At 51.0% G+C, this 23,768-nt stretch overlaps 6 protein-coding genes across 6 annotated transcripts; 4 read left to right on the top strand and 2 right to left on the bottom strand.

Moving 5' to 3' along the window:
• Positions 1-465: 465 nt before the first annotated feature.
• Positions 466-5,022, top strand: KD926_011212 (RING finger protein; the record flags this gene model as incomplete). Its single annotated transcript, XM_053103470.1, has 7 exons — positions 466-511; positions 567-1,005; positions 1,062-1,429; positions 2,092-2,189; positions 3,128-3,446; positions 3,516-4,044; positions 4,113-5,022. 7 exons carry the CDS (start codon positions 466-468, stop codon positions 5,020-5,022), a joined length of 2,709 nt encoding a protein of 902 aa, XP_052953151.1.
• A 1,699-nt stretch (positions 5,023-6,721) lies between these two features.
• On the top strand, positions 6,722-8,329 carry mrsA (putative mitochondrial carrier protein; the record flags this gene model as incomplete). The annotated part of the gene is made up of 8 exons (XM_053103469.1): positions 6,722-6,759; positions 6,996-7,065; positions 7,122-7,157; positions 7,266-7,398; positions 7,472-7,564; positions 7,642-7,698; positions 7,767-8,211; positions 8,281-8,329. 8 exons carry the CDS (start codon positions 6,722-6,724, stop codon positions 8,327-8,329), a joined length of 921 nt encoding a protein of 306 aa, XP_052953150.1.
• A 1,171-nt stretch (positions 8,330-9,500) lies between these two features.
• On the top strand, positions 9,501-11,979 carry KD926_011210 (putative AAA family ATPase; the record flags this gene model as incomplete). The annotated part of the gene is made up of 3 exons (XM_053103468.1): positions 9,501-9,587; positions 9,673-11,701; positions 11,759-11,979. The coding sequence occupies 3 exons, from the start codon at positions 9,501-9,503 to the stop codon at positions 11,977-11,979; spliced, it is 2,337 nt and encodes a 778-aa protein (XP_052953149.1).
• Positions 11,980-16,158: 4,179 nt separating this feature from the next.
• Positions 16,159-18,090, bottom strand: KD926_011209 (epsin; the record flags this gene model as incomplete). Its single annotated transcript, XM_053103467.1, has 3 exons — positions 16,159-17,555; positions 17,618-17,838; positions 17,897-18,090. The coding sequence occupies 3 exons, from the start codon at positions 18,088-18,090 to the stop codon at positions 16,159-16,161; spliced, it is 1,812 nt and encodes a 603-aa protein (XP_052953148.1).
• Positions 18,091-19,843: 1,753 nt separating this feature from the next.
• On the bottom strand, positions 19,844-21,653 carry trpE (anthranilate synthase TRP2; the record flags this gene model as incomplete). The annotated part of the gene is made up of 4 exons (XM_053103466.1): positions 19,844-21,156; positions 21,228-21,301; positions 21,371-21,519; positions 21,642-21,653. The coding sequence occupies 4 exons, from the start codon at positions 21,651-21,653 to the stop codon at positions 19,844-19,846; spliced, it is 1,548 nt and encodes a 515-aa protein (XP_052953147.1).
• A 700-nt stretch (positions 21,654-22,353) lies between these two features.
• On the top strand, positions 22,354-23,325 carry KD926_011207 (uncharacterized protein; the record flags this gene model as incomplete). Its single annotated transcript, XM_053103465.1, has 2 exons — positions 22,354-22,889; positions 22,968-23,325. The coding sequence occupies 2 exons, from the start codon at positions 22,354-22,356 to the stop codon at positions 23,323-23,325; spliced, it is 894 nt and encodes a 297-aa protein (XP_052953146.1).
• Positions 23,326-23,768: the final 443 nt, after the last annotated feature.

Below are 23,768 nucleotides of genomic sequence, written 5' to 3'. Positions count from 1 at the left end.
TTCCCTCGTTGGGGATTTCCCGTGATAACAACGAAGGGTGAGTCGGTGGTCTCATTCTCGTCTATGGCATAGCAGTAAAAGTGGGTATCTTATTAGGGCAGTTTCCGGAAGAGGTAATCAACCGGGATGATAGCTGGTAAGAAAAAGACTCTTGTTCAACATGAGATTGAAGCCTATCAAAGACAGATCCAGATCAGTCGATCGGAGTGGATCGTCGTGGGCCTCGTGGGTCAACAACACGCTATGAGATGCGTCTAATTTAGTGCACATACCGAATTGGGCTTAAACGGGCTGTGCCCTTGGATCGGGATGCCTCCAATATGAGAGATTTCTCCTCATATTGGGGGATAATCAGAAGTGGCCCATGAGCGCGAAATCCTATATAACCAGGCATGGACTCACCTTGATGGCTTCTTGTCTTGAAACCTCCCAACTTGCAGGATCATCTAGATTTCCAGCGCCGAAATGTCCACTCCTCCCACGAACATTGATCCCCAGACAGTTTGGTTTGGTGCGTGAAGAAGCGATCCATAACTATGGCAAAATTTATAAGCTGACACAGCTAGTAACCAGCTGCTCCTCTGGCCTTGGAAAGGCATTCGCAAAGAGAATTCATAGCGCCGGCCATCGTGTTGTGGCGACGGCCCGCAACATCGCAGCGCTTTCATACTTGCCTGACGGGCCAACGGTGCTCAAGCTCAGTCTGGATGTTACTTCCAGAGAGAACATTCTTTTATCTCTTACACAGGCCGCGAATAAATTCTGTCGTATGGACGTGGTTATCAACAATGCCGGATACTGTCTGATGGGCGACACCGAGGCTATCGAGGAAGCAGACGCTCGACATCAACTCGAAACCAACTTCTGGGGCCCTGTGCATATAACGCAAGAGGCACTGAGGATCTTCCGCGAAGTGAACCCTCGTAGCCAGGGAGGGACGATCATTCAGATTTCGTCTATGGGTGGATGGCTGACCGCGCCGGGTCATGCCTTCTATCATGCCAGGTACACATACATCCGCGCATCCACCGAGAGATCAAATGGGATGACATCTTGGGTAGCAAATTTGCTCTTGAAGGGTATACCGAGTCGGTTGCGAAGGAGATGAATCCTGATTGGAACATCAAGTTCTTGATCGTTGCACCAGGAGGTGTGCGCACCAATTTTGCCGGCTCAGGCCTCAAGCTTGCTCGTCGACATCCAGCATACGAGTCTCCCGCCAACCCGTTTAGCCATTTGAGGGAGTATATCACCAACCCGGCCTCCCAGGACACGTGGAGTGACCCGGATGTATGTGCTCAGTTGCTATTTGACGCGGTGACTGGGCAGATTGAAAGGCCCCTGCCAACGCGGTTGCTCATGGGCGCCGAAACCATTCCATTGATCAAGGCCGATATTGAACGGACGTTGAGAGAGATCGATGCGTGGAGTGAGGAGGCAGCCCGATGCTCACCGAAGGGCGGTGCACGCTTAGACTTATGAGCAATGTACTGTACCGTGTGCATGAAATGCCTGTGTTGGTTGAATTCCAAGGTGTCGGAGGCCATGATGAGACACTTCCTTATAGGCACCTTCCCCCCCCCCTTTTCATATATGATCCATCCCAGCCCAGTCTATTTCGTTCGGACGTATGTCCCGGATTAGCGAAAAATCGTTGCTAGTACTAGTTATGGAAAACCACACAGCGAAAGGTCTCGAACAAGCGAGTAGAAGGGGTCATTTTGAACCAGTTCCGAACAGGTATACATTCTCCAAGGAAAGCGAGTCGTTTATAAACCAAAGCGTCTTTTGAAGACATTGAGCTTCGCCGGGATGATTTAATAATTCGACATTTAGGGACTGATAGCCCGATTGCCGTTCTCGCTTTTCATGCCGTGGAGACACCGGTACAGTGTCCCTAGAGAGATAAGACGACGAGGAATAGCATTATGCAATGGAATAGCGTAAGAAGAATCGTGAAAAAACTTCAAACGGGGCCGAGGTTTGTGTACAATCGACACCACTTCTTGGGGTCGACTCCATACATCGAATCGCATTCTTCAGATGCAGCTGATATAGAAGGGTTCCAATGGAGATCACACTGATGGGAAGGCGGTTATAAATTCGTGCAGGATTTGATTTCGGAGAGCTCATCTCAGGACGACGACCGATTCGACGATGGATCCGAAACCCAGAACGCGGAATACTCCGTAGGCTAGTAGGGTTCGAAATAGTGTGATAGATCCAATTTGCCATTCAGGCCGAACTGCTTGGAATGGATATCCAATCGGTCTTCATATCCTGCCAAGCGAAAGGATTCGAATATCTTGCCAAGCGAGAGGGTTCGATGTGGCCGCAGTGTAGTTAGTGATTGTGTTTACTACAGAGCTGTTGATCACTTTCGAGATCTGACATCATCATTCCTTTGTCATCCAACGGTCGCTCCCGCCCACGGTTCTGCTGCCTTCAAGATTCGTGATCGCCAGTTATCGACCGATCATAAGGTAGGTATCATGATAGAGAAAGAGAGGGAGCGAAAAAGAGGGTGAGAGGGCTGGCAGAGAGATAGAGAGATCTGGTAGACTGTGTAGAGGAGGCAGCAATAGTCGCAGCCTTGTCAGTCGGCAGACTCCATAGCCTGTTCAAGAAGTGAATATTTGACTGGTCCAAAACCGCCCAATATAAAACGGGGCCTCACTTGTTCCTTTTTTCTCATATTCCCCACCCCCCCGTGACGTCCCAAAGCCCATTCAGCCATCGCTTTAGTCACCCTTTCATTGCAACCAGTCATCCAACTCCAAGTCTAATCTTATCCCCCCCCCTCTCTGTCTCCCTCCACCTCCTCTTCTTTCCTCCCCTCCTCCATCCTCCAACAAGCTAATCAACCTACCTAATTTACTCCTCTTCTTTTCATTTCCCTTCAATAACACCCATCGATCGGCTGACTAGTGCTGCACTGTCCCCGCCACTCTCCTCCCCCCTCCCCATCCCTTGGGAATCCTCTTATTGGTAAGCTGTGCTTTGTGTTGTCTCGCGAAAAAAGAGAGGGTCTCGACGTCGGAGACCTACTTTTTTTTCGTGTCAGCACATACCGGCTTGCCATAAAGACTTCTCTTTCACCACGCCTCCTTTAACGAGAAAGAGAAAGGCGGCGGACGCGGAGCTTCCAACCAAAGACATCACCTCACTCGCCACCAAGGCACCCCTCGTCCGTTCGCGAACCGCCACCAGTCCGACCTCAGACCACACACCTCACAAGAAGACCAAACTCGTCGACCCGGAGCTCGGTACGGATTCAGAATCGGGGACTTCAGGGGGATTTTTGGTTTCCGACCGAAAGAAGGAGCTTGATCTGGTTACTCCTGCGTCGACCAGCATGGAGTCGGACGATGACTTCATGAGCGTCGCCTCGAGTACCGAGGATTTCCTGGGGACCCAAGGCAGCGATGATGACAGTTTAGGGGAAGGTGCGTAGTTGTGATAGGCTTATGAGCCGACGCCACCGATAAACTAACTTCCCGGTTCCCGGTTGCTAGATTTCGGCGATGAATTCGATGGGGGATTCTCTAAAGACAAAGATATCATCGCAACGTCTCGAAAACCATACGAGGTCGAGTTCAAAGTCCTGAGCCCGGTGGATATTGAGCGGGAACAAAGCCAGCAAATCAACGAGGTGTCAACGATCCTGGGGTTGCCGCCGGAGTCAGCGGCCATCCTTTTACGATATGGTCGTTGGAATCGAGAAAAGTTGATCGAGTCGTATATGGACCGCCCGGAGGTGACGTTAGAGGAGGCTGGCCTAGGGACGTATTCTCAATCGACGCCAAAAACCGAAGTTGTGCCAAATTTCATGTGTGATATCTGCTGCGAGGACGGCGACGATCTCGAGACGTATGCGATGCGCTGTGGGCATCGATTCTGTGTTGACTGCTATCGACATTATCTTGGGCAGAAGATTCGCGAGGAAGGGGAGGCGGCCCGGATAGAGTGCCCGGGCGATACTTGTCATATGATTGTGGATTCGAAAACCCTTAACCTTCTCGTCACGGACGATCTCAAGGAAAGGTAAGGAATCTTCTTCCTGAAAACACCGACCCTTTTAGGTGATGACGGTTGCTGACGAGGGGCTTTAGGTATCAAACCCTACTGATCCGAACCTACGTGGACGACAAGGAAAAACTGAAGTGGTGCCCGGCCCCGAATTGCGAGTACGCCGTTGAATGTCCCGTCAAACAACGCGACCTGCGTCGTATAGTCCCTACGGTTCAGTGTTTCTGCAAGCACTTCTTCTGTTTCGGCTGCACACTGAATGACCACCAACCGTCGCCGTGCTGCTTGGTGAAAATGTGGCTGCAGAAATGCGAGGATGATTCGGAAACGGCCAACTGGATTTCGGCCAACACGAAGGAATGCCCCCGATGCCACTCGACGATCGAGAAGAATGGAGGATGTAATCACATGACCTGCCGGAAATGCAAGCATGAATTCTGCTGGATGTGCATGGGTCTCTGGTCCGAGCACGGCACCAGCTGGTATAATTGCAACCGTTACGAGGAAAAATCCGGGTCCGAAGCGCGTACCGAACAGGCCAAGTCGCGAGCCTCGCTGGAAAGGTATCTGCACTACTACAACCGATACGCCAACCACGAGCAATCGGCCAAACTTGATAAGGATTTATATCTTAAGACGGAGAAGAAGATGACTAGTCTGCAGTCGCAGTCCGGCCTTTCGTGGATCGAGGTGCAATTTTTGGAAACCGCATCCCATGCGCTTCAGCAATGCCGGCAGACGCTGAAATGGACCTATGCTTTCGCCTATTACCTTGCCCGAAACAACCTGACCGAGATCTTTGAGGATAACCAGAAGGATCTCGAGATGGCTGTGGAAAGCTTGAGTGAGATGTTTGAGAAGCCGGTGCCGGAGCTGGCGAACCTCAAGGTGGATATTCTGGACAAAACGGCCTATTGCAACAAGCGGCGAGTGATCTTATTGAGCGATACTGCGGAGAACCTCAAAAATGGTAAGTTGCGGCCTGACACTTGAAATGACAACCGACACTAACCGTGGTCTTTTTTTATTTAAGGAGAATGGTCGTTTAACGTGGAGTGGTAGAGTATACAAATAGACGCTGATCGGACCTATTACTACCGTCGGGGCCGAGGGTGCTCGGGCGGCCAGGGGGCACAGAAGGGCCGATGGATCTCACGACGTGCATGACCGACTTAGTAGAGCATATGATTTCCGCATCTCCACCCCGATTTTTTCTTTCTTGGCCGGCGAGGGATCGAGAGATGCCAAATATGTTAAATGCATGGTAATTTTTTTCATTGAATGTAACAATTATTTCCCGGGCGATTTACATTTAGCAGATTTGATATGGGCCGAGCTTTTTTCTTTTCTCGTGCTGAATGATAGATCCCGATCTTTCGGGTCTTCGATTCCATATGTTGTTATTACTATCATATTTTCTGTTTTCTGTCCTCTGCGAAACGCTGAACCTTTCCGTGTTGGCGATCGGAGCCTGGTGTCTCACCGTAAGCTCGGGCATGGCTGGCGTACGGAGGATATAACTCGAGTACAAGGGGCTCTTATATCTGAGGGAGTCTGCAATCTGCAATCTGCAATCGGGAGCCTGCAGCCTGCACCGTCCACTGCAGGCCTTCGAAACTTCTTCTAAAGTTCCAAAGGTCCAAAGATCCCGTCCGATGGAGATTGAAGGCAGGAAACTGTTAGTCACGGGTTCCTCGGAGGTCCACGGCAGTTCACTTTCGGCTTAGCGAGGATCAGATAAGAAACTAGTTTGGGTCCTCCGCGGGATGCCTGGACTACTAGGTTGACTAAATTACTAGATCAAGTAGATTTCTCTGGTTACCTCCGGGGTTCGGCGCTTCTTCTGGATGACAGGAGGATCCAGTCCGTCTCTCGAGGACCTGTCAGGATGCGTTGCCCATAATAATACTTTTCTTTAAGGGAACGGGCGTGGTTGACTCAGATCCTGACCACTCCGTCATCGGACGTGTTCTAGCCTCAGAGCGATGATTCAGCAGGGACGATGGGGACGGAATGAACCTTTTTTTATTTAATTCTTTTATTTGTACTCTTATATTCTTGAATTTTCTTCTGTAGAGCGAAGTATATGTGATTTCTCAGCGATAAAGAAATTTTATTCCACCGATCACCCTGAGGATCCGCAGGAATCAGATAAAAATAAAATAAAATAAAAAACAACCGAAAGCGCCGATGGCCGAGGAAGAGGAACTAGTGAAAGAACAAGATTAAACGATAAATCCGAGCCGTATTTCGATACGCCTCCGTGACCGTACTGTGACATCTGCTCCGTATCGTTCTTTTATTTGATTTTATTTTATCGTTCTTTTTTCCCTCGCTGCCTCCGACCAGCTTGTCTCTTTTCTTTCCTCTTTCATCCTCTTCCTCTCTCTATCTCTCGTCGGTATCTTGTAATTATTCTTTTGAGTGGTTTCGTGGTTGAGACGGGTCTCATCTAACTACTGTCTAATTCTTTGACCCTGTTTTATTTTTTTTTCTTCCCAGCCTACTAGCTTCGCTGCCTCGGAGTCGGTTTAACCTCTCATCCTTCAGCTTTCCGCTCCGCACTTCCGTTTTCTTCTCCGGCACGCTGCGATCTTTCCCCCCCCCCCCCATACCTCTCTCCTCCTCTACTCCCCCTTCCTATAATCCGCCTAATTGCAGCCCCGGCTGCTTCTCCAGCTATCAGAGCTTCATGGCGGCCCCCGAGCAAGTTCCCGGGCAGGAATTCGAGTAAGTGGCGGCTCTCCCCCGTCTTTTGTTATGCCTGATCAACTTTTCTTCCAACCCGGCCAATTCCTCCACCAAGGCGCAATCTCTCTCGCCAAAGAGAGTTGACTTCCTGTGGCAAACCCTCGGTCGCTCTTGATCACCGATTGCGCCGTTCTCATCATACCTGCGTCAACGGCATTTTGAACATATCGCCAAAATAAAGTTGCGATCGGATGCTAACCCGGATCGCTTGATAGTTATGAAGCCCTCCCTTCGAATTATGGCCTCGGCCGGAACATGTTAGCTGGCGCGTTCGCTGGTATTGCGGTATGCTTAGCGAAACACCGGATGGGCAGGGGGAGTGATGCTGACTGGTAGCCAAGGAACACGCTGTGATGTACCCGGTAGATCTGTTGAAGGTATGTCGATCCCGACTACGTGTCCTGCTCTTCTACGACCGTCCGTATGGCTGTCGGATATTGCGCGGCGATCGGGCTAGTTGCTAACTGGAATCTTCTCGGCGGCAGACTCGCATGCAAATCCTGCACCCTACGAGCGGAGGCCTCTACACGGGGTTGACGAATGCGGTTTCCACCATTTACCGGATCGAAGGCTGGCGGACACTATGGAAGGGTGTTTCGAGTGTGATTGTTGGCGCTGGTGAGTGGTGATTTATAATGGCTGGTCTGTGGTGAGGGTCGGAGAAGCTAATGGGATTTTTCTCTACCGACAGGTCCCGCCCACGCCGTGTATTTTGGCACATACGAGGTCGTTAAGGATCTTGCGGGTGGAAATGTCGACGATGGGCACCACCCGATGGCTGCCGGTGAGTGAGCTCCTATTTTCTGGTCCTGTGGTTCCTTAATACCCCCTTACGGATTGCTGATTTGTGACCTCGGTTAGCTCTAAGTGGTGCCTCCGCGACCATCGCCAGCGATGCATTGATGAACCCCTTTGACGGTGCGTAATTATCGACGTGGACGATTCTATTCAATCTAAAAAGATGGGCAAAACCTGACCGACCACAGTGATCAAACAGCGGATGCAAGTACATGGATCTGTACACAAGACCCTTCTCCAGTGCGCTAAGACCGTCTACCGGACGGAGGGGCTCCAGGCGTTCTATGTGTCTTATCCTACCACCCTTTGCATGACCGTTCCTTTCACCGCCACCCAATTTGTTGCATACGAGTCCCTCTCGAAAGTCATGAACCCCTCCCAGGATTACGACCCGTTCACCCACTGTATTGCCGGTGGTTTGGCGGGAGCTTTCGCCGCCGGTCTTACCACGCCTCTCGACGTAGTGAAGACTCTTCTCCAAACTCGAGGTCTGGCACAGAACGAGGAGATTCGGTCGGCCAAGGGTCTCTTCAACGCGGCTTCAATCATCAAGCGGCAGTTTGGCTGGAGTGGGTTCCTACGTGGCGCTCGCCCCCGCATTATCTCTACGATGCCCAGCACGGCCATTTGCTGGTAGGTGTTTTCTTTTTTTTTTTTTTTTCTCTTATCTACCCAAATTAATATCTCTAACCTCTACTATAGGACATCTTACGAAATGGCCAAGGCCTACTTCAAGGGCCTGTCGGAATAATTCGCTGCTTCCACCAACTGACCCGATCGCATGAATCTGACTCACTACATCTCCAACACTCCCCTTCCTTTGGCCTTAGCTGAAGCTCTCCGCCGACGAACATAAAATTGAAGAAAAAGAAGTAAAAAACCCCCCAACACAATAGAAAAGATCGAAAAACTTGAGAGAAAATCAATAATCGCAACTGAAAAAAATCTACTTGAAAATCCCCCTCTTCACATCGCATGCATACGGGAAGCATCTGATCGTGAACACGCAGGTATGGGCCGCATCGACGCTTGACAAGACGGTTGTGGGTGCTATAGTGGCTCATTATTTTCACCCTCCTAGTCTTTGACCGATCGCGAAACCTCCGAGACATTCGGAGCCCGGAAAGGTCGGTGCGAGGACAGGGAGGATTCTCGGAGGGGGATGTTTCTCCCATTCTCTGGTCGACCCGTTGGGCCACATGTATAAATGTTTTGTTGGACGAGTGCATTTATTTGGGATTGTTTCTGGCATAGTGGACCGAACCGAACTGATATACTGGGTGAGCTTTTCTTGGATCGGTGCTGCAGGGCCCGATGTGTTTCCGTGCTATATTGTACCGGCGTTTGGAACGCAGGGGATCTCTGGAGGCTTTGATTTTTTTTTTCTACTTTCATTCTGGTTGATATGAGTGAGATATGCCTCTTGTGTTTTCATGTTCATTTTCATTTCTTTTCCTTTTTATCTTGTTCTCTTTTTCTGGTACAGGTCGGATTGCGAAACATGTATTCATAGATGGGATGGACGATATAAGGCACCAGCCAGGCTGGATGATATCCAAGAAGTACTTTATAATACTGACATACACCGGACCAACATTCCAGGCGCAGTCGAGGGGAATTGGGGTCGTAGAAGTACAGTAGCATTGATATTTGCCATCGTGGGGCTCCAAGACATCGACGTCACGGGAAAGGCAGAAGGGCGAAAAAAAACGGAAAAAAGAACAGTTGCGGTTCCCCCTCACCTCGTTCTCTCTCTCTTCCTCTCTTCCTCCCTCGGCTCACGTCTCTCCTCACTCTTCCCTCCACACTCTCCTCTTTAAATCACTGTACTCCGTTACTTCCGCAACCCCTACACCTTCCCCAATCCCCGTCTATCTACAGTCCCGTCGCGCCAATTGCATGGCGTGCGGGCACATCCGATGATGCGCCCCAAGCCGGCGTCTTCGCTGCAGAAGACCTATGACGACTGCTATCTGATGTGCTCCACCGCCGTTTATTTCGAGGGACAGGTTGGTCGCCTCTCGTTCGCGATTCCCCTCCTTTACACCACTGACTTCGTATTGAATCCTGATTGACTTTCTTCCGTTTGGTCAGAACAACGAACAAGAAGCTTTGAAGTCTTGGCGATCCGCTCTCGAGACGATCTACTATCACAACGCTTATCGAGTTCCCTCCAAGTACTCCCCCAAGAACGAGACGGAGAAGGCCCTTCAGGAATCGATCCGCCAGCTGGAGCTCCAATGTCGGGAGCGAGTCGACCTTCTTGAAGCCCTGCGTCAAAGCCGAAAAGATTCTTCGGGGAAGTCGCCCCCGTCCACGACTCCCGGTTGGATTGGAGAGGGAACCGTCCCCGCGGTCGGATATACCGATCTCTCCAAACCGCCCACCATCCCCGGTCGCCCTGCTCCTATGCCCGCTGCGACCACCACCCCGAGCTCCGAATCGAGTCGCAACGACCTTCCCGCCCCTAGACCTAACCCCCCAGCCATGCGCAAGTCGTATTCGTCCTCCGGGAAGACCGATTCCTCCCGGACTTCGAGTCCCGAGCGACGGAAGATGATGCCGTCGACGCTGCGCTCGAACGAGATCAAGAAGCCTGCCAAGAAGAAATTGAGTCCCCGACGGAAGGACTTGCGGCCGGCTGCAGCGTCTCAAGCCGCGGGTCTGGCATGGGGGAGCTTGTATATGCCCCCTCCGCCGGACAAGACCGCCAGTGAGGCGGCCGCGGCATCTTCTCGTCGCAGCGCTGCGGGAGAACCTGCCTCTCGGAAAGATGTAGATACGCCTCGATTAACACCTGGGGAGGAAAGCCCTTCGAACTCAGTCGGTCGCACGAGCGAACTCGGAGAAGAGCGTCGCGCTGTGCGGACGACTCGCGCCCCAGATCAGGCAGCAGCACGGCGGTCGCCCGCGAAACTGTCCGTAACCTCAACACCCAGGCCAGCGCATCGTTCCCCGGCCGAGAGCCAGCAGCGTTCTACTGCTCGTACCCAATCCGCTACACGCCCGTTAGATTCGAGGAGCCCGCCTTTCCCGTCGCAATTGTCGCCAAAGCCTTCGATCAAGCCCAAGCCGGTGGCATTGAGGTCGAATTTCCCTCTGTTGAGCCCCGGAAGATCACCTGGCGCAACGGAACCCGTAGAGCAGTCACCGCCCAGGTCTACATCTCGACTACCAGGGGCTCCTACTTCACGGAATGAGGCACTGAGCCACAGCGTGGATCGCATGGCGATTTCCACGGGCAGCCCCAGTCGGCGCCCGTTACCTGCCAAACGCGCCATCACGCCGCCTTCCAGCGACCCAGATTCTACGGATCCGAAATCGACCGACATTGATGAGGAAGACGTCGAAGAAGAGGATGAAGATGACGCTTTTACGGATATTCTGAACAAGCTGCCGAAGGGCGTGGAGATAATGACCGCCAAACAGATCCTTAACGACATCGTGGTCCGCGGCGACGAAGTCCACTGGGACGACATTGCCGGATTAGATGGGGCCAAAAAGGCTCTCAAGGAAGCCGTCGTCTACCCGTTCCTCCGACCGGATCTATTTTCGGGGCTACGAGAACCGGCGCGAGGCATGCTCCTTTTCGGGCCTCCAGGCACTGGCAAGACTATGCTTGCCCGCGCAGTTGCGACGGAATCCCATTCGACCTTCTTCTCCGTGTCGGCGTCAACATTGACATCCAAATGGCACGGGGAGAGCGAGAAGCTTGTTCGCGCCTTATTCGGATTGGCCAAGGCGCTGGCGCCATCAATCATCTTCGTCGACGAGATCGATTCGCTGCTGTCCGCTCGCTCGTCTGGCACTGAAAACGAGGCCTCGCGCCGATCCAAGACTGAATTCCTGATCCAATGGTCCGATCTGCAGCGCGCGGCGGCCGGTCGCGAACAGCCCGGCAAAGACAAGAAGTCTAGCGGCGACGCCAGCCGAGTGCTCGTGCTCGCTGCCACCAACATGCCATGGGACATTGACGAGGCAGCGCGTCGTCGCTTCGTCCGCCGTCAATACATCCCTCTGCCGGAGCATGACGTGCGGAAACAGCAACTCTGTACCCTATTGGGCCATCAGGTCCACGAACTGACAGACTCCGATATTGAAGCGTTAGTTCAATCTACAGAAGGTAACCATCCAGTCCTTGTCTGTGTCACTTAGTATTAATAGCTAACCCACCAACCAGGTTTCTCCGGCTCAGATATCACTGCCCTCGCTAAAGACGCCGCCATGGGCCCCCTCCGCAATCTGGGCGAAGCCCTCCTGCACACGCCCATGGATCAAATCCGACCCATCCGGTCTCAGGATTTCCAAGCTAGTCTGTCTTCCATCCGTCCCAGCGTCAGCCACGAGGGTCTCAAAGAATATGAAGATTGGGCTAGACAGTTTGGTGAACGGGGTGGGTAGTTCTCTTGTTTTGTTTTGTTTATCCGCGTGGTCACTTTCTCCTCGTTCCCATATATTTTGTCTTTCTTCCATGGAGAGGGAGGTCTTTGTTTCTAGCTACATTCATGGATCGGCGAATTGGATGGTATGGTACGGTATGGTATATTCTGGTCTTGTTCGGTCCGGTCGCGGTGTATTCATTTGGTTTTCTTGTTTATGTCTACCTACCTGCTCGGGTATATGTTTGACTGTTTATTTGTTGTTGGCCGATTGGCGTTTCTTTCCCAGAGTGCTTTGGGGCTGGATGGATTGGATTGGATTGGGTTACTTTGGGTTCATGAGCCAATGGGATTGTATGTATCATATGGATGAATGCATGAATGATGGATTCTGGACGTATGTTGTTGAAATCAGTATACTGGCAATGGCAATAAGTCAGGACTAGGTATGGTTTCGGTTGAGGATCCAAGGTTTATGCTTACTTGCAGGCTTCTCAAATGCCAGAAGTCTCCGCGGTAATCGAGTTCGTAGAAAGAGAAAAAGAACCCTCATCAATTCCAGAACTGCAGTGTTGGAAGACGCCGTCTTTTACCATAACCCATCCTCCCCCTGGAAATGGAAGCCGGAGTCTACCGCTTACCCATATAACACTTCTTTCTACTAGGTACAGACATCAGAGTTTCACAGCTCTGGATTATGCATGATCTAGTTAGGTGTTCTGTTCTGCGTTTCTGAATCAAGAAAGCATCTATAGTTATCTTACCAGCTACCTAATCCTCTAGGGCTGGTTCTTTTATGTACAAGTACACAACAACTTTCTAGGAATCATCTGGATAACTATCTATATATGTATATATATAGCTAGACAAGCAGCTCACCGAGGCTCCGTCAAACAAGACGCCCCCCAAAAAAAGAGGGGGGATGACGACAGCTGCAGGATTCGAACCTGCGCACTCGAAAGTACGCGCTTTTGTAGACTGAGAGATATCCTGTTTGTAGACACATATCTTCATGAATAGCAGGCGCGCGCCTTAACCACTCGGCCAAACTGTCTGTTGGATATTTACTGATTTAAACTGTAGGACCAAAAAGAAAAGTCTAATCCATTATCCCCCATAATGAAGGATCAATCAGAACTCAATATAGGCAGATATAAGGGCAATATAACTGTCTATGGCAGTGGGTAGATTTGTCTCTCCGTCTTATTTTGCTAACGTCCACAGCGAGGAGCAGAATCTCGTGGTTTTGCACTCCCACTCTTTGACTACCTAGCAGTCTCACTAGATCGGATGCGGCGGTCAAGATGGGTGGTAGGATATGGGTAGGCGTCAACAATGATACGGATTGTGTGTTCCTCTTTAATGGTATTCAGGATTTGGGGATTGATTTCGTCCATGGGAGGTGGAGAATCGTAGGGGATTTGCAATGCTGCTTCCTTGGAACAGGATGAATGGGTGCTGTTAAGTCGACGGTTAAATTATTGTATGTAGTAGTGAAAGAAACCCTCCCTCCTCTATTATGACTTGATAACTTTAACTGGACCGAATCTTTTCTATAGCTCAACAGTTTGCATCAGTTAATATCTAACAGACAGTTTGGCCGAGTGGTTAAGGCGCGCGCCTGCTATTCATGAAGATATGTGTCTACAAACAGGATATCTCTCAGTCTACAAAAGCGCGTACTTTCGAGTGCGCAGGTTCGAATCCTGCAGCTGTCGTAGTTTATTTCTTTTTTTGACTTCACTGAAGTCACCCAAATAACTACTATAGGTCCCGCTCCAAGAAAGCAGCATTGCGAACTCCCTACAGTTCTCCACCTACCATGGATGAGATCAATCCACAGATTCTGAATACCATTGAGGAACACACAATCCGGGTGGTTGTTGACGTTTCTACCCATACCTTACCACCCGATAACATCTTGAGCGCCGCGTCCGATCTAGTTGAGACCGCTAGTCAAAGAGTGGGAGCGCAACCGCGAGACTCTGCTCCTCGCTGTTGATGTTTATCTGCGCCATACGTATAGTTATAGGGATTGATGTCAATAATTCGCGATACGATTACAGCATAGCCCATCAACAATTGTTTCCCATCCCGGTCTACAATTTCCGCTTTTCTAGACGGACCCATCGGTGGATCTTCTTCAGACGTTCAGTAGAAGACCAAAGACTCGCTTTGACGATTGCGGAATTACATCGATGCAATGGATCGGATCCTACACCTTTTCTTGCGGATCATATCAAAGGCTCGATCTATCTCTCCCCTCACACCACCTAAACCACGCGCTACATGGTTCGCTTGAAGGGATGACGGTTTTCTATCGGGCTTCTTCTATATGTTGGCCTCGGTCATCATCAGTCTACCTATATCTGTGTCTTCTTCCCCCCCCCATACAACGCCCAGCGCCCTCGTTTGCAGACCGAACACTGTCATCTCAGTTTAGTTCGAAACAATGCGAACTAAACTGACATTTTCCTCCCCGAATAGAGAACAGGGGGGGAGAAAAGGCCCATCGAGTCAGACGCTTAGTATCAGCTTATCACATAATGGCGGGGGTAAACTGGACATACTACCCCCCTAAAGGCGTCTGCGCAATATGCCGGTGATTGATACTCTCATGGAAGCACGGAGGACATGCAGTTTAGCCCATACGGACGGCTAGACGACCTACCTACCCCCAGAGCATACAGAGATAACAAAAAAAAAACGCATAATTTTTAGCCAGCACAGTGCGAGACACATCTAGCATTGACGATCTCTCTCTCTCCCCCCCTCCTCGCAAGCTCGAGTATTAGGATCGATGGTGAACATAAGTCCTAGGTTATATAACAGGATACACTACTATACGGGTCCCAGTTGCTGATCGATTCCAAAATAAACGATCATGGTTGAAAATAGAGCTGCGGGTTGTTAATCCACTCCACTCTAAGCGAGCTATGAGAAGATTCAAGGTTCTTGAGACGGAAAGATGGAAGGCTCTGGATCAGTTTACCTAAACCAAGCTTGAACTCGCTGCTGGGACCAATAAGATGTATTGTATATATATCTTTCTTACAGTATAGTGCTATTGGATGGATTATCGAGCTCGGTATATTTATTGACTTAGCCGGTTTTGTGGAGGTTATTCCGGTGAAAAGAAGGATATTTTCCTGATATAAGCTGATACTCCACCCTCCCCTCTCCTCCTATGTATGTACAGCCCTATGGGTCTATGTGTATAATTGCCGGAAAGTTGGGTACTCATTTTTTGAAACACAATGTAATTTTGCGACGAGTAAGGGGGAGGGGCCTAATAGATTATTGGTAGGCTAAAAAAACATCAATGAGTAGCACTGATCTTTCATAGCAGAAGCGTAACGACTGCAAACTCTGAATATATTAAGGTATAAACAGATGTAGATAAACCTACTTACTCCCTAAGATAAACCTATTATGCCTACAATATTGCAGCGTACAGATCCCACTCGAAGCAGACTTCAACGCCAAACAAAAACACCGGATTAACTCTATGGAGATCTAATAATACACGACGATATATACAAAATACAAAATACAAAAGCTCTAGGTCTCCTGGCCCTAACTAACATTGCATTGCGGTGACAAAGCTGAGGCAGAGAAGATACAGAAAAACAAAATACACGATACACAAGATCCGTTTAAGTCTGATAATAGATATCATATAAATATAATTTATGTACGGATACGAAGAAAAGGAAAATGAGAAAATGAAATAAGAAAAAAACAAGACAAACAGCATGGTATGGTAATCAGTCAGGTATAACGAGCCCATCACAAACGGAAGGTAAGAAAAAGGAACTCAGACAAAGCACAAAAGGGAGGTGGACGTTTTGTGGCCTCTGATTAGATCAAGTTTAAGAAGGGGGAAGGGCAGGAAATTGGTAGGAGTAAATCAAAGGGTTCATGGCCGGAGATAGAGGAATCCCCTCGTCTAACGAGGATGGAAAGACGCCAACGGCTTCAATAAGGGCCGGATAATGCCTGATTTCTCACTGCTCGTGGAACATCGGATGGCCAGGTCGAGAGATATGGAAGACGAGAGCAAGGAAAATAGCTGAAGGAGGGACGAAGTAAGGAAGGAGAGCGTGCTAAAAAGAGAGCGTTAAGAGAGTTTGATGGCGTGCATATTGATTTCGACCTCTCATCTCGCGGTAAAATGACTTCAACCTCACATTCATATCGATTACAGATCAATTAGGCTGCCACCTGCCTGAGGTTGCTGCGGGTGATACGCCGGCTGACCGCCCCAGGGGCTGTTGGTAGGCTGCGCAAACCCAGTCTGTTGTGGGACGAATTGCTGTTGCTGGCTGAAGAACGGGTTGCTGCCGGTTGGAGTGGCTTGGAGACGATTCAACCCTTGTCCGGCAGAGTTGACGAAGGTGCCCGGAGCCGTGTGCTGGGCCGGAATACGCAGGTCACCGACGTTACCGAACGTATCCTGGCCCTCTCCGGTGGCGAGGAGCGCATTGAGGCGGGTGTGATGAGGGTCACTCGTGGGAGGAGTGCTCCTCGGCGGGGCCGGGACCGCAGGAGCCTGGAAGTTGGCGATGGGGTTGGCCGAGCCGAACTGATTGTTCTGAGAGCCGAATTGGTTGTTCTGGGAGCCGAATTGGTTGGTGACACGCTCCTCGGCCAAAGTGTTCAACGACGGGGGTCCCGACGTTGAAGGCCGGTTCTGGAATTGAGTGCGAGCGGCGAATGGGTTGTTGGATCCGGTCTGCATCGGCTTCAGAGCATCGGCCGGCGGGGGGCTGGCCCACGGGTTGTTATGGCCCGGCGAGAGGAAGTTGTCCTGTTGCTGGAACTGTTGTGGCTGTGGCTGTTGCTGTTGCTGTTGCTGTTGCTGTGGAGAGAAAACGTCGGTGCCATAGGGATTGTTGGTGCTGAAGGCGGTCTGTTGCGGCTGAAGGGTGGCTTGAGGCTGCAAATAGTTGTTCATAGACTGACCATACGGGTTTTGGTCAAAGACCGAGGGCGGCTGCTGCTGCTGCTGCTGCTGGAAGCCGTTGGTGTATCCATTGGGCATTCCGGTGTTCTGACTTTGGAAACCGGTGGGCTGCGCGTATTGGTTGTTCAAGTATCCGGTGGTCAGGGGCTGCTGAGGGTTGATCGGGTTGCCGAACCAGTCCACGGCACCCTGTTGCTGATACCCCTGGTTGTAACCGGTCGCCTGTGCCGGGGCCGCCTGGACGGGAGTGTCGTCGAAGAGCGATTGCGCGTTGCTTTCTTCCAGCTCTCGTTTACGCAGCTCCTCCTCTTCCTTGCTTAGTTTGATCGCTTTGGCCAGGTCTTCGTCATCTTCCACTCCATAAGCTTCCTTAGCGCGTCGTTTCCGCTCTTCTTCGGCCTCATACTTGCTGGCTTCGATCGCCAAGCGGTATTCCGCATCTTCGTCGTCGTTCGCGGGACGCCGGCGTTCGCGCCGCTCTCCTCGACGGGGCGATGTGGGTTCGTTGCCGTAACCAGGGTATTCGTCAAGGCCGCTCACACGAGTCTTCCACAGCTTCCGGTCGGATCGCTCGCTTCGCAGTCGATCTTCGTCCATAACCAGGGAAGTGAGTTCCTTTGCCGCGACGCGAACTATTCAAACAATCAGCAAATCCCTTCCTCAGTGTAGTCCCGAAACCAGAGAAGCCTCCTACCATTCTGTCCAACATCTCGGCCATCCTCATCGACATATTGGAATTCACGGAGGGTCTTGATGATGTAGACGTTCTTGCGGGCCCAGGTAACCACGAGCTCCGATCCCTCGTGCAGACAGTAATCCAAGACCTTTAGCGACTTCAACACGTGGCGCCAGTTCTTGCCTTTATCGTTCAGTCGCTTATCCAACATGTCCATGATTTCGTAGAAATCGGTGGGACTACTCCGATTATGTCAGTAGGGGGTGCAGAAGGTCCAACGAGACAATGGATGCCTACCTGCTGAACGTCATCGAGGCAATCTCTGACATTTCCGTACCGGTCGGTCCCCAGGGGTCATTGCTAGTAGCTGTCCGAACAATATCAATCAGTGATCGACGGAGATAGAGGGGCGCGGCGCAGGCAAGAGGCGTCGACCGACCGACCGCAAAAATCCAGCGCGAGTAGACCAGGAGAGGGGACGGACGTACCATTTCGGACTTTCACCTGTACTGACGAATAACCCTTGGTGACATTTTTGACGCTGCGCACAACTTTGGACATATTGACGACACTGAGAGGATACCCTCGACGTCACGACGAAAGGAGAATGGTCAAACGTTGCGAATCCGAGCCAGTTAAGCCTCCTTTTATTTATTTGCGGGGAACCCTGGCGTTCAGGGGTTGAGATTGGATACGGGACGCCGTCGAAAGAAAGTTGAAGAAAGAAAGGCGAACAATGGTCGGAGAAGGAAGAAAGAGAGGTTGCGACGGGAGAAAGAGAGAGAGAGGGAGGGAGAGAGGCAGTCCGGGATCTCCTTATCGCTGGCCGTGACGGGAGTGGCGTATGTAAGCCGCGACCGCAGAGGATGGGCGTGTGGAGGATTCGAGGTGAACTAGAAAGGAGAGAGAGAAAGAGAGCGAGAGAAGTTAGACAGAGGGAGTTATGAGGAGTAGAAAAATTATAATCCCCAAAAGTCCAATGTTAAAAAAAAAGGACGGTAAATTAGCCGACAAATGGAGGATGGCAGCAAAGAAAGGCCGTCGGCGATGACGAGAGAAAGCAGTGGATTTGACCGAGCCCAACGGCTGACGACGCCAGACGAACTAACGGGGCCTGAACGATCGATCCACCCCCAGGGTTCTTTCGCAGGGTGTTTGCCTTCCAGGAAGGACCGATTTATTGAACATGAAACGGGGAAATAAAGGGGGGAGGTGCTCCTACTAGTGAATTGATTCTGCCTAGAATAGGCGTGGCGATGAGTTCCTGCTCCCTCGTACGGAATAGTGCGGAGTAAAATGAGATCGTCTAGATGAGAAGGCACGCGAGAACGGTGCAGAGGAGGCGGCAAGAGGGAGAGATAGGTAGAGGAGAGAAGAAAAGAGTTAGTAGTCCGATCTAATGAGTCGGTGAAGATGAAGTGGGAGGAGTAGGAAGAGGAAGAAGAGGAGGAAGAGGGAAAGAAGCGAAAGAGGGACAGACAAGAAAGACCGTTCTTCTAGACGCACTACGGCCCAAGAACTTCCTTGGAAGTCGTCGCCAATTAGTGATGCCGGCCATTTCCTCCCCTTCGAGGGTATATGGACTACTGGTTAATTACTCTCTAGCGGTGATCCTCGCGCAGTGAATTCCTGCTGAATCAACTCCATGAGGAAACCCTCATGCAGCATATCTACTTCGATTCTACGACGATGATATCCCAAGGAACCCCAGATCCATGGACAGTCGTGGCACCTGTGGCGATGCAGCCGCGTACGACGAACCCTTGGCATTTCCGGTCCTCCAGTCATCATTTACGCCGGGCTGCAATGGCCAATCCACGGAGAATAGAAAGAAGGTTGTCACTTCGGACGCATTTCAACAGAAGCACCGAAGGCTGCGAAGATGCGAGGATGCCAGGAAACCCACGGCGGATGGGGCCGAGGGGGAAATCGACGTCATCGCCAAGTCTTCGTTAGTTTACATCCTGATTAATCCTCGCCATATACTCCGTACGGTGTATAACACCGCGAACAACTATAAATCAATTGACATTCCGCATTCTCATGTCCTTTCCTCGTATTTGGTACGTCCATAGTCGTGTCCCGTCAAGCTTTCGCCTTCTCCTTATTCGCGCAGACAACACTTATCATAAAAGCACTTCTCCGTCCATAAAGAAACAATCACAATAAAAAAGAAATAAAAAAGAAAGAGATAAGAGAAAGAAAAGAAAAAGATATAATGAAGAATGCCGTGTTCTTGATCTCTTATTTGTCTTGTTCCATGCTCAAATATTTCGCTTCCGCCCCCTTGATGCAGGCAATGTTGGCTCCCAGCTTGTTCAACGTCTCGACGTATTCGTCGTAGGGGTCCGAATCGAAGACGATTCCACCACCCGCTTGAAGGTAAGCCACTCCGTCCTTGACCATCATCGTTCGCAGCGCAATGCACGTGTCCATCGCTCCGGGGATCTCCGCCGTCCCGTCCGTGCTGGAGATGTTGTACCCAAAGTAGCCCACCGCACCCGCGTACACTCCGCGCTTCTCGCCCTCGAGTTCGGCGATCAGCTGCATGGCCCGCACCTTGGGCGCGCCGGACACCGTCCCCGCGGGGAAAATCGATCGGAAGGCGTCGAACCGAGTCTTCTCGGGACGGAGAATGCCCGACACCTGAGAGACTAGATGCTGCACGTGGGAGAATTTCTCCACCACCATCAGTCGGTCGACCTGCGTCGTGATGGGATCGCACACTCGGTTCACGTCGTTGCGCGCCAGGTCCACCAGCATGACGTGCTCGGCGCGATCCTTCAGACTGCCTCGCAATTCCTCGGCCAGGGCCTCGTCCTCCTCAACAGTCTTGCCACGCTTGACGGTTCCCGCAATAGGATGGGTGATAATGCGACCTTTTTCCTCCTTGGCCAAGAGCTCCGGACTGGCTCCCACCAGCTGAAAGTCCTCGCAGTCGATGTAGAAAAGGTAGGGAGAGGGGTTGACCGTGCGCAAGTGGCGGAAGAGGTTGAAGGGATGGAGAGAGGTGGGGCGGGACAACCGCTGTGACGGCACGGTCTGGAAAATATCACCCTTGGAGATGTGCTCCTTCAGTTTAGTCACATGTCGTTCGTAACCTTCCCGTCCAATGTTGGACGTGTACTCCTGGTCCGGGATGATGGGGCCCTGAGGAGGCAAGGGGTATTCGGGCCGTAGCAGCTTCTCGATGGCACGCTTGATGATTCCTTCACCTCGACTGTATTCTGCCTCGAGTTCCGTATCATTGCTGGGGATAGGGATGTATGTAATGATCTTCACGACTTGGTAGAAGTGGTCGAAGGCAATGATGGTGTCGAAGAGCATGAATAGCGACTCCGGAATACCGAGCACATCCTTAAGCGGTCGTGCCGTCTTGGGCTCGAAGTAGCGAACGCAATCGTATCCAACGTAACCGATCGCACCGGCCGTCAGCGGGGGTAGGGTCAAGCCGGGGACGGTGGCCACGCGGAATCCAGACAGCTCCTTCTCCAGGATCGGAAGGGGGTCGCATTCGGGTCCATGGCCGAGGCCGGTTTTGAGAAGTTTATGGGGATCTGGACGAACGACAGTCAACACCAATGCCTCGGGTTCACTTGGTACCGGGTGACCAAATGGCTGTGCGTACCTGCGCCGACAAAACTATATCTCCCAATAGTCTCGGTGGTGGCGGCACTTTCGTAGAGGAATGACAATTTCGAGCTGTGCCGCGTGACCTTGATCAGTTCCGCTTCGCAAAACACATTCGCATTCTAGACCGGCCTGACTCACTTCTCCGCGATTTTAAGATATGCTAGGGTCGGGGTTAAAAGATCGGCCGGAATCGATGCAGTAATCGGAAGCAAGTTCGGGGGATAATTCGAGTTCTTGTACGAGTTGATCACATCCCTGGCCGTCTCCAAGGACGGCACGACAGTAACCTGAGTCACATAGAAAGAGATTAGCATTGCGATATTACCACGGAAATTGAGGGTCGAAATTGAGATATTGCCGGGGAAAATAAATTAGGTGCGCAGGGAAGATTCAAGACAGAGGAACGTACGGGCGGCGCCATATTGTCAATTCGATGGTGACTTGAGGCCGATAAACGAACGCTTGTGCGGGGAGGAAGAAAGAACGAAGTGGGAGACCGGACGGAGATCGTCTGCTAAACTATGTACTCCGTAAGTACCGACAGTCCCTCAACGGATGAACAGACACAATTTAAAGGACGACCGAGGATCGAAAAGAAGAAGAGTAGATGCAGGAGAGGAAGGGGGGATTTAATTTAAACCTGCAGCATACCGGAGAACGAGGGATGGCTGCTGACAGTCGCTGCAAAACACAAGAATCGTAATAAAATCAAAATAAATAACCATCGGCGGCTGAATTGGCAATTTGACACCGATGCGGTGTACATAGTCTGTAAGTCCCGATGTCATCCATCACCGCCTGACCATCTTTCCTCTCTTTTTCTTTTTCTTTTTCTTTTCCCAGTGTCTTCTTCACTCCCTCCCTCCCTGCCTGTCTCTCTTTTCCTCCGGTATCACAGCGGGAATCTTCTCGGCCCTCTCAGAATCGTGTTGATTGCGACCTGCGGATTACGATCTCGTAATTAAACTCCTTGCATACCGAGCACCTGCCTGGCCGTCGTGAGACACATCTCCATCCCCTGCGCTTAACCTGCCTTTTACATACATCGGTACATATTCTTCAAGATTAACCGGAACAAAAGATATCGCAATATTGTTAATACCAAGGATCGATGCGAAAAGATGGAGCACCCTGCCTTCCCACCACATCTGGACCAACTCTCACCCCCGGAATCCATCGCCAGCCCAAACTTCGACGTCGACAGCGATGTTCACGAGGCTGATTTGGACAACGATGCTATGCGCTTACCAGATCGAATCGCTGGACTAGCCCATTTAATGTCGCAAAACTCCCAGCTGTCCAGTGACGATTCCACCACGCTGCACCAACACCCCGACTTCATCGAATCGCTCCCCGATCCTCGTCCTCGATTAACCCAAGAAGTCGCGAAATGCCGCCCCCCGAGTCCCCAGTCGGGTGCTACGAAACAACTTCCGGGAACACCCCCGGCACTTGCTAGTCCTACAACGGAGCCTGTTCGTTCCGCCAATGAAATTTCGCAGGCTCAGCTTTCGGCCGTTCTTAGCGAGGTGACGGCGCTCGGTGCAGAGTTATGCCAGCGCCGGAAAGAATCCTCCCATATATATGATCGCTTCACTCGGGAACGCCAAGCGCAGGCGCAAAAGATATCGGACCTGGAGGAGGAAATAGACGAGTTGTGAGTAGACGGTAGAGGATCTTGTTTGGGCATTCGTTTGTCAGGACTAATACGTCAATAACTTGTCATCCCTTGCAGGAAAGCAGACATTATAGAAGGATCGGCGGAGCGGGAAGCTCTGGATGGTACTGTTCGCGGGTTCGAGAACTGGATCGATGGCTGGCAGCGGCAGCATGATGAGGCCGTCGCCAAGAGATCCACCCAGGTAGCTCGGCAGAGGAAGTGGATGAAACGTAGGATGGACGACCCTACACAGAGTAACACAGAGGTCCTGTTAGAGGGGATATGCGCATGGATGCGCGGGTGGGCAGACGCCCAAGAAGGCTTCCGTAGCCGAGAAGAAGAACGCAGATTGAGACGGGAAGGAAGACGACATGTCCCAGCCGAAACTGATCAGGGAGAATCGCCAGTGCCACAATGGCATTCATCGGAGTGATCTTGAGGTTGTCGCATTTGAAAACTAAGACTAAAACCAAGTCCCCGGTCAAGACTGTAATGACGCCTGTCGGCCTTTGCGGGAACAGGATCATGCCCTAACATATCGCTGGGGATCTGGCATCCCGTTGGATAAAACATGAGTTTTCTGACATCCAGAAACCATGCTGAGTAAAGGAAACAATGGTACATTTCGAGAACAAGGAAAAGGGAAGTTCACAATATTGGGGGGAAATATCGAAGATATTATGAAAAGAGAACAGAGAAAGGGAGGAAGAAGGAAAAATGATAAGAAAAAGCAGTATGTCCACCGTAACCCATATTATTCGCCAACCGCCACTTTTCGATCATGATGCCAATTGTCTGCGCCGTTGTGTATCGTCTAACCAAAACATTTACCGAAGTAGAAGTGTGAATAAGTGCTGAAAAAGAAGAATAAAGTAA

This window comes from Aspergillus affinis (genome assembly GCF_023601865.1).
Source record: "Aspergillus affinis strain CMG 70 chromosome Unknown NODE_91_length_156827_cov_84_776504, whole genome shotgun sequence".
NCBI classification, from domain to species: Eukaryota; Fungi; Ascomycota; class Eurotiomycetes; order Eurotiales; family Aspergillaceae; genus Aspergillus; species Aspergillus affinis.
The sequence above is the reverse complement of the archived record's forward strand: the minus strand, read 5'-3'. Positions and strand labels throughout refer to the sequence as shown.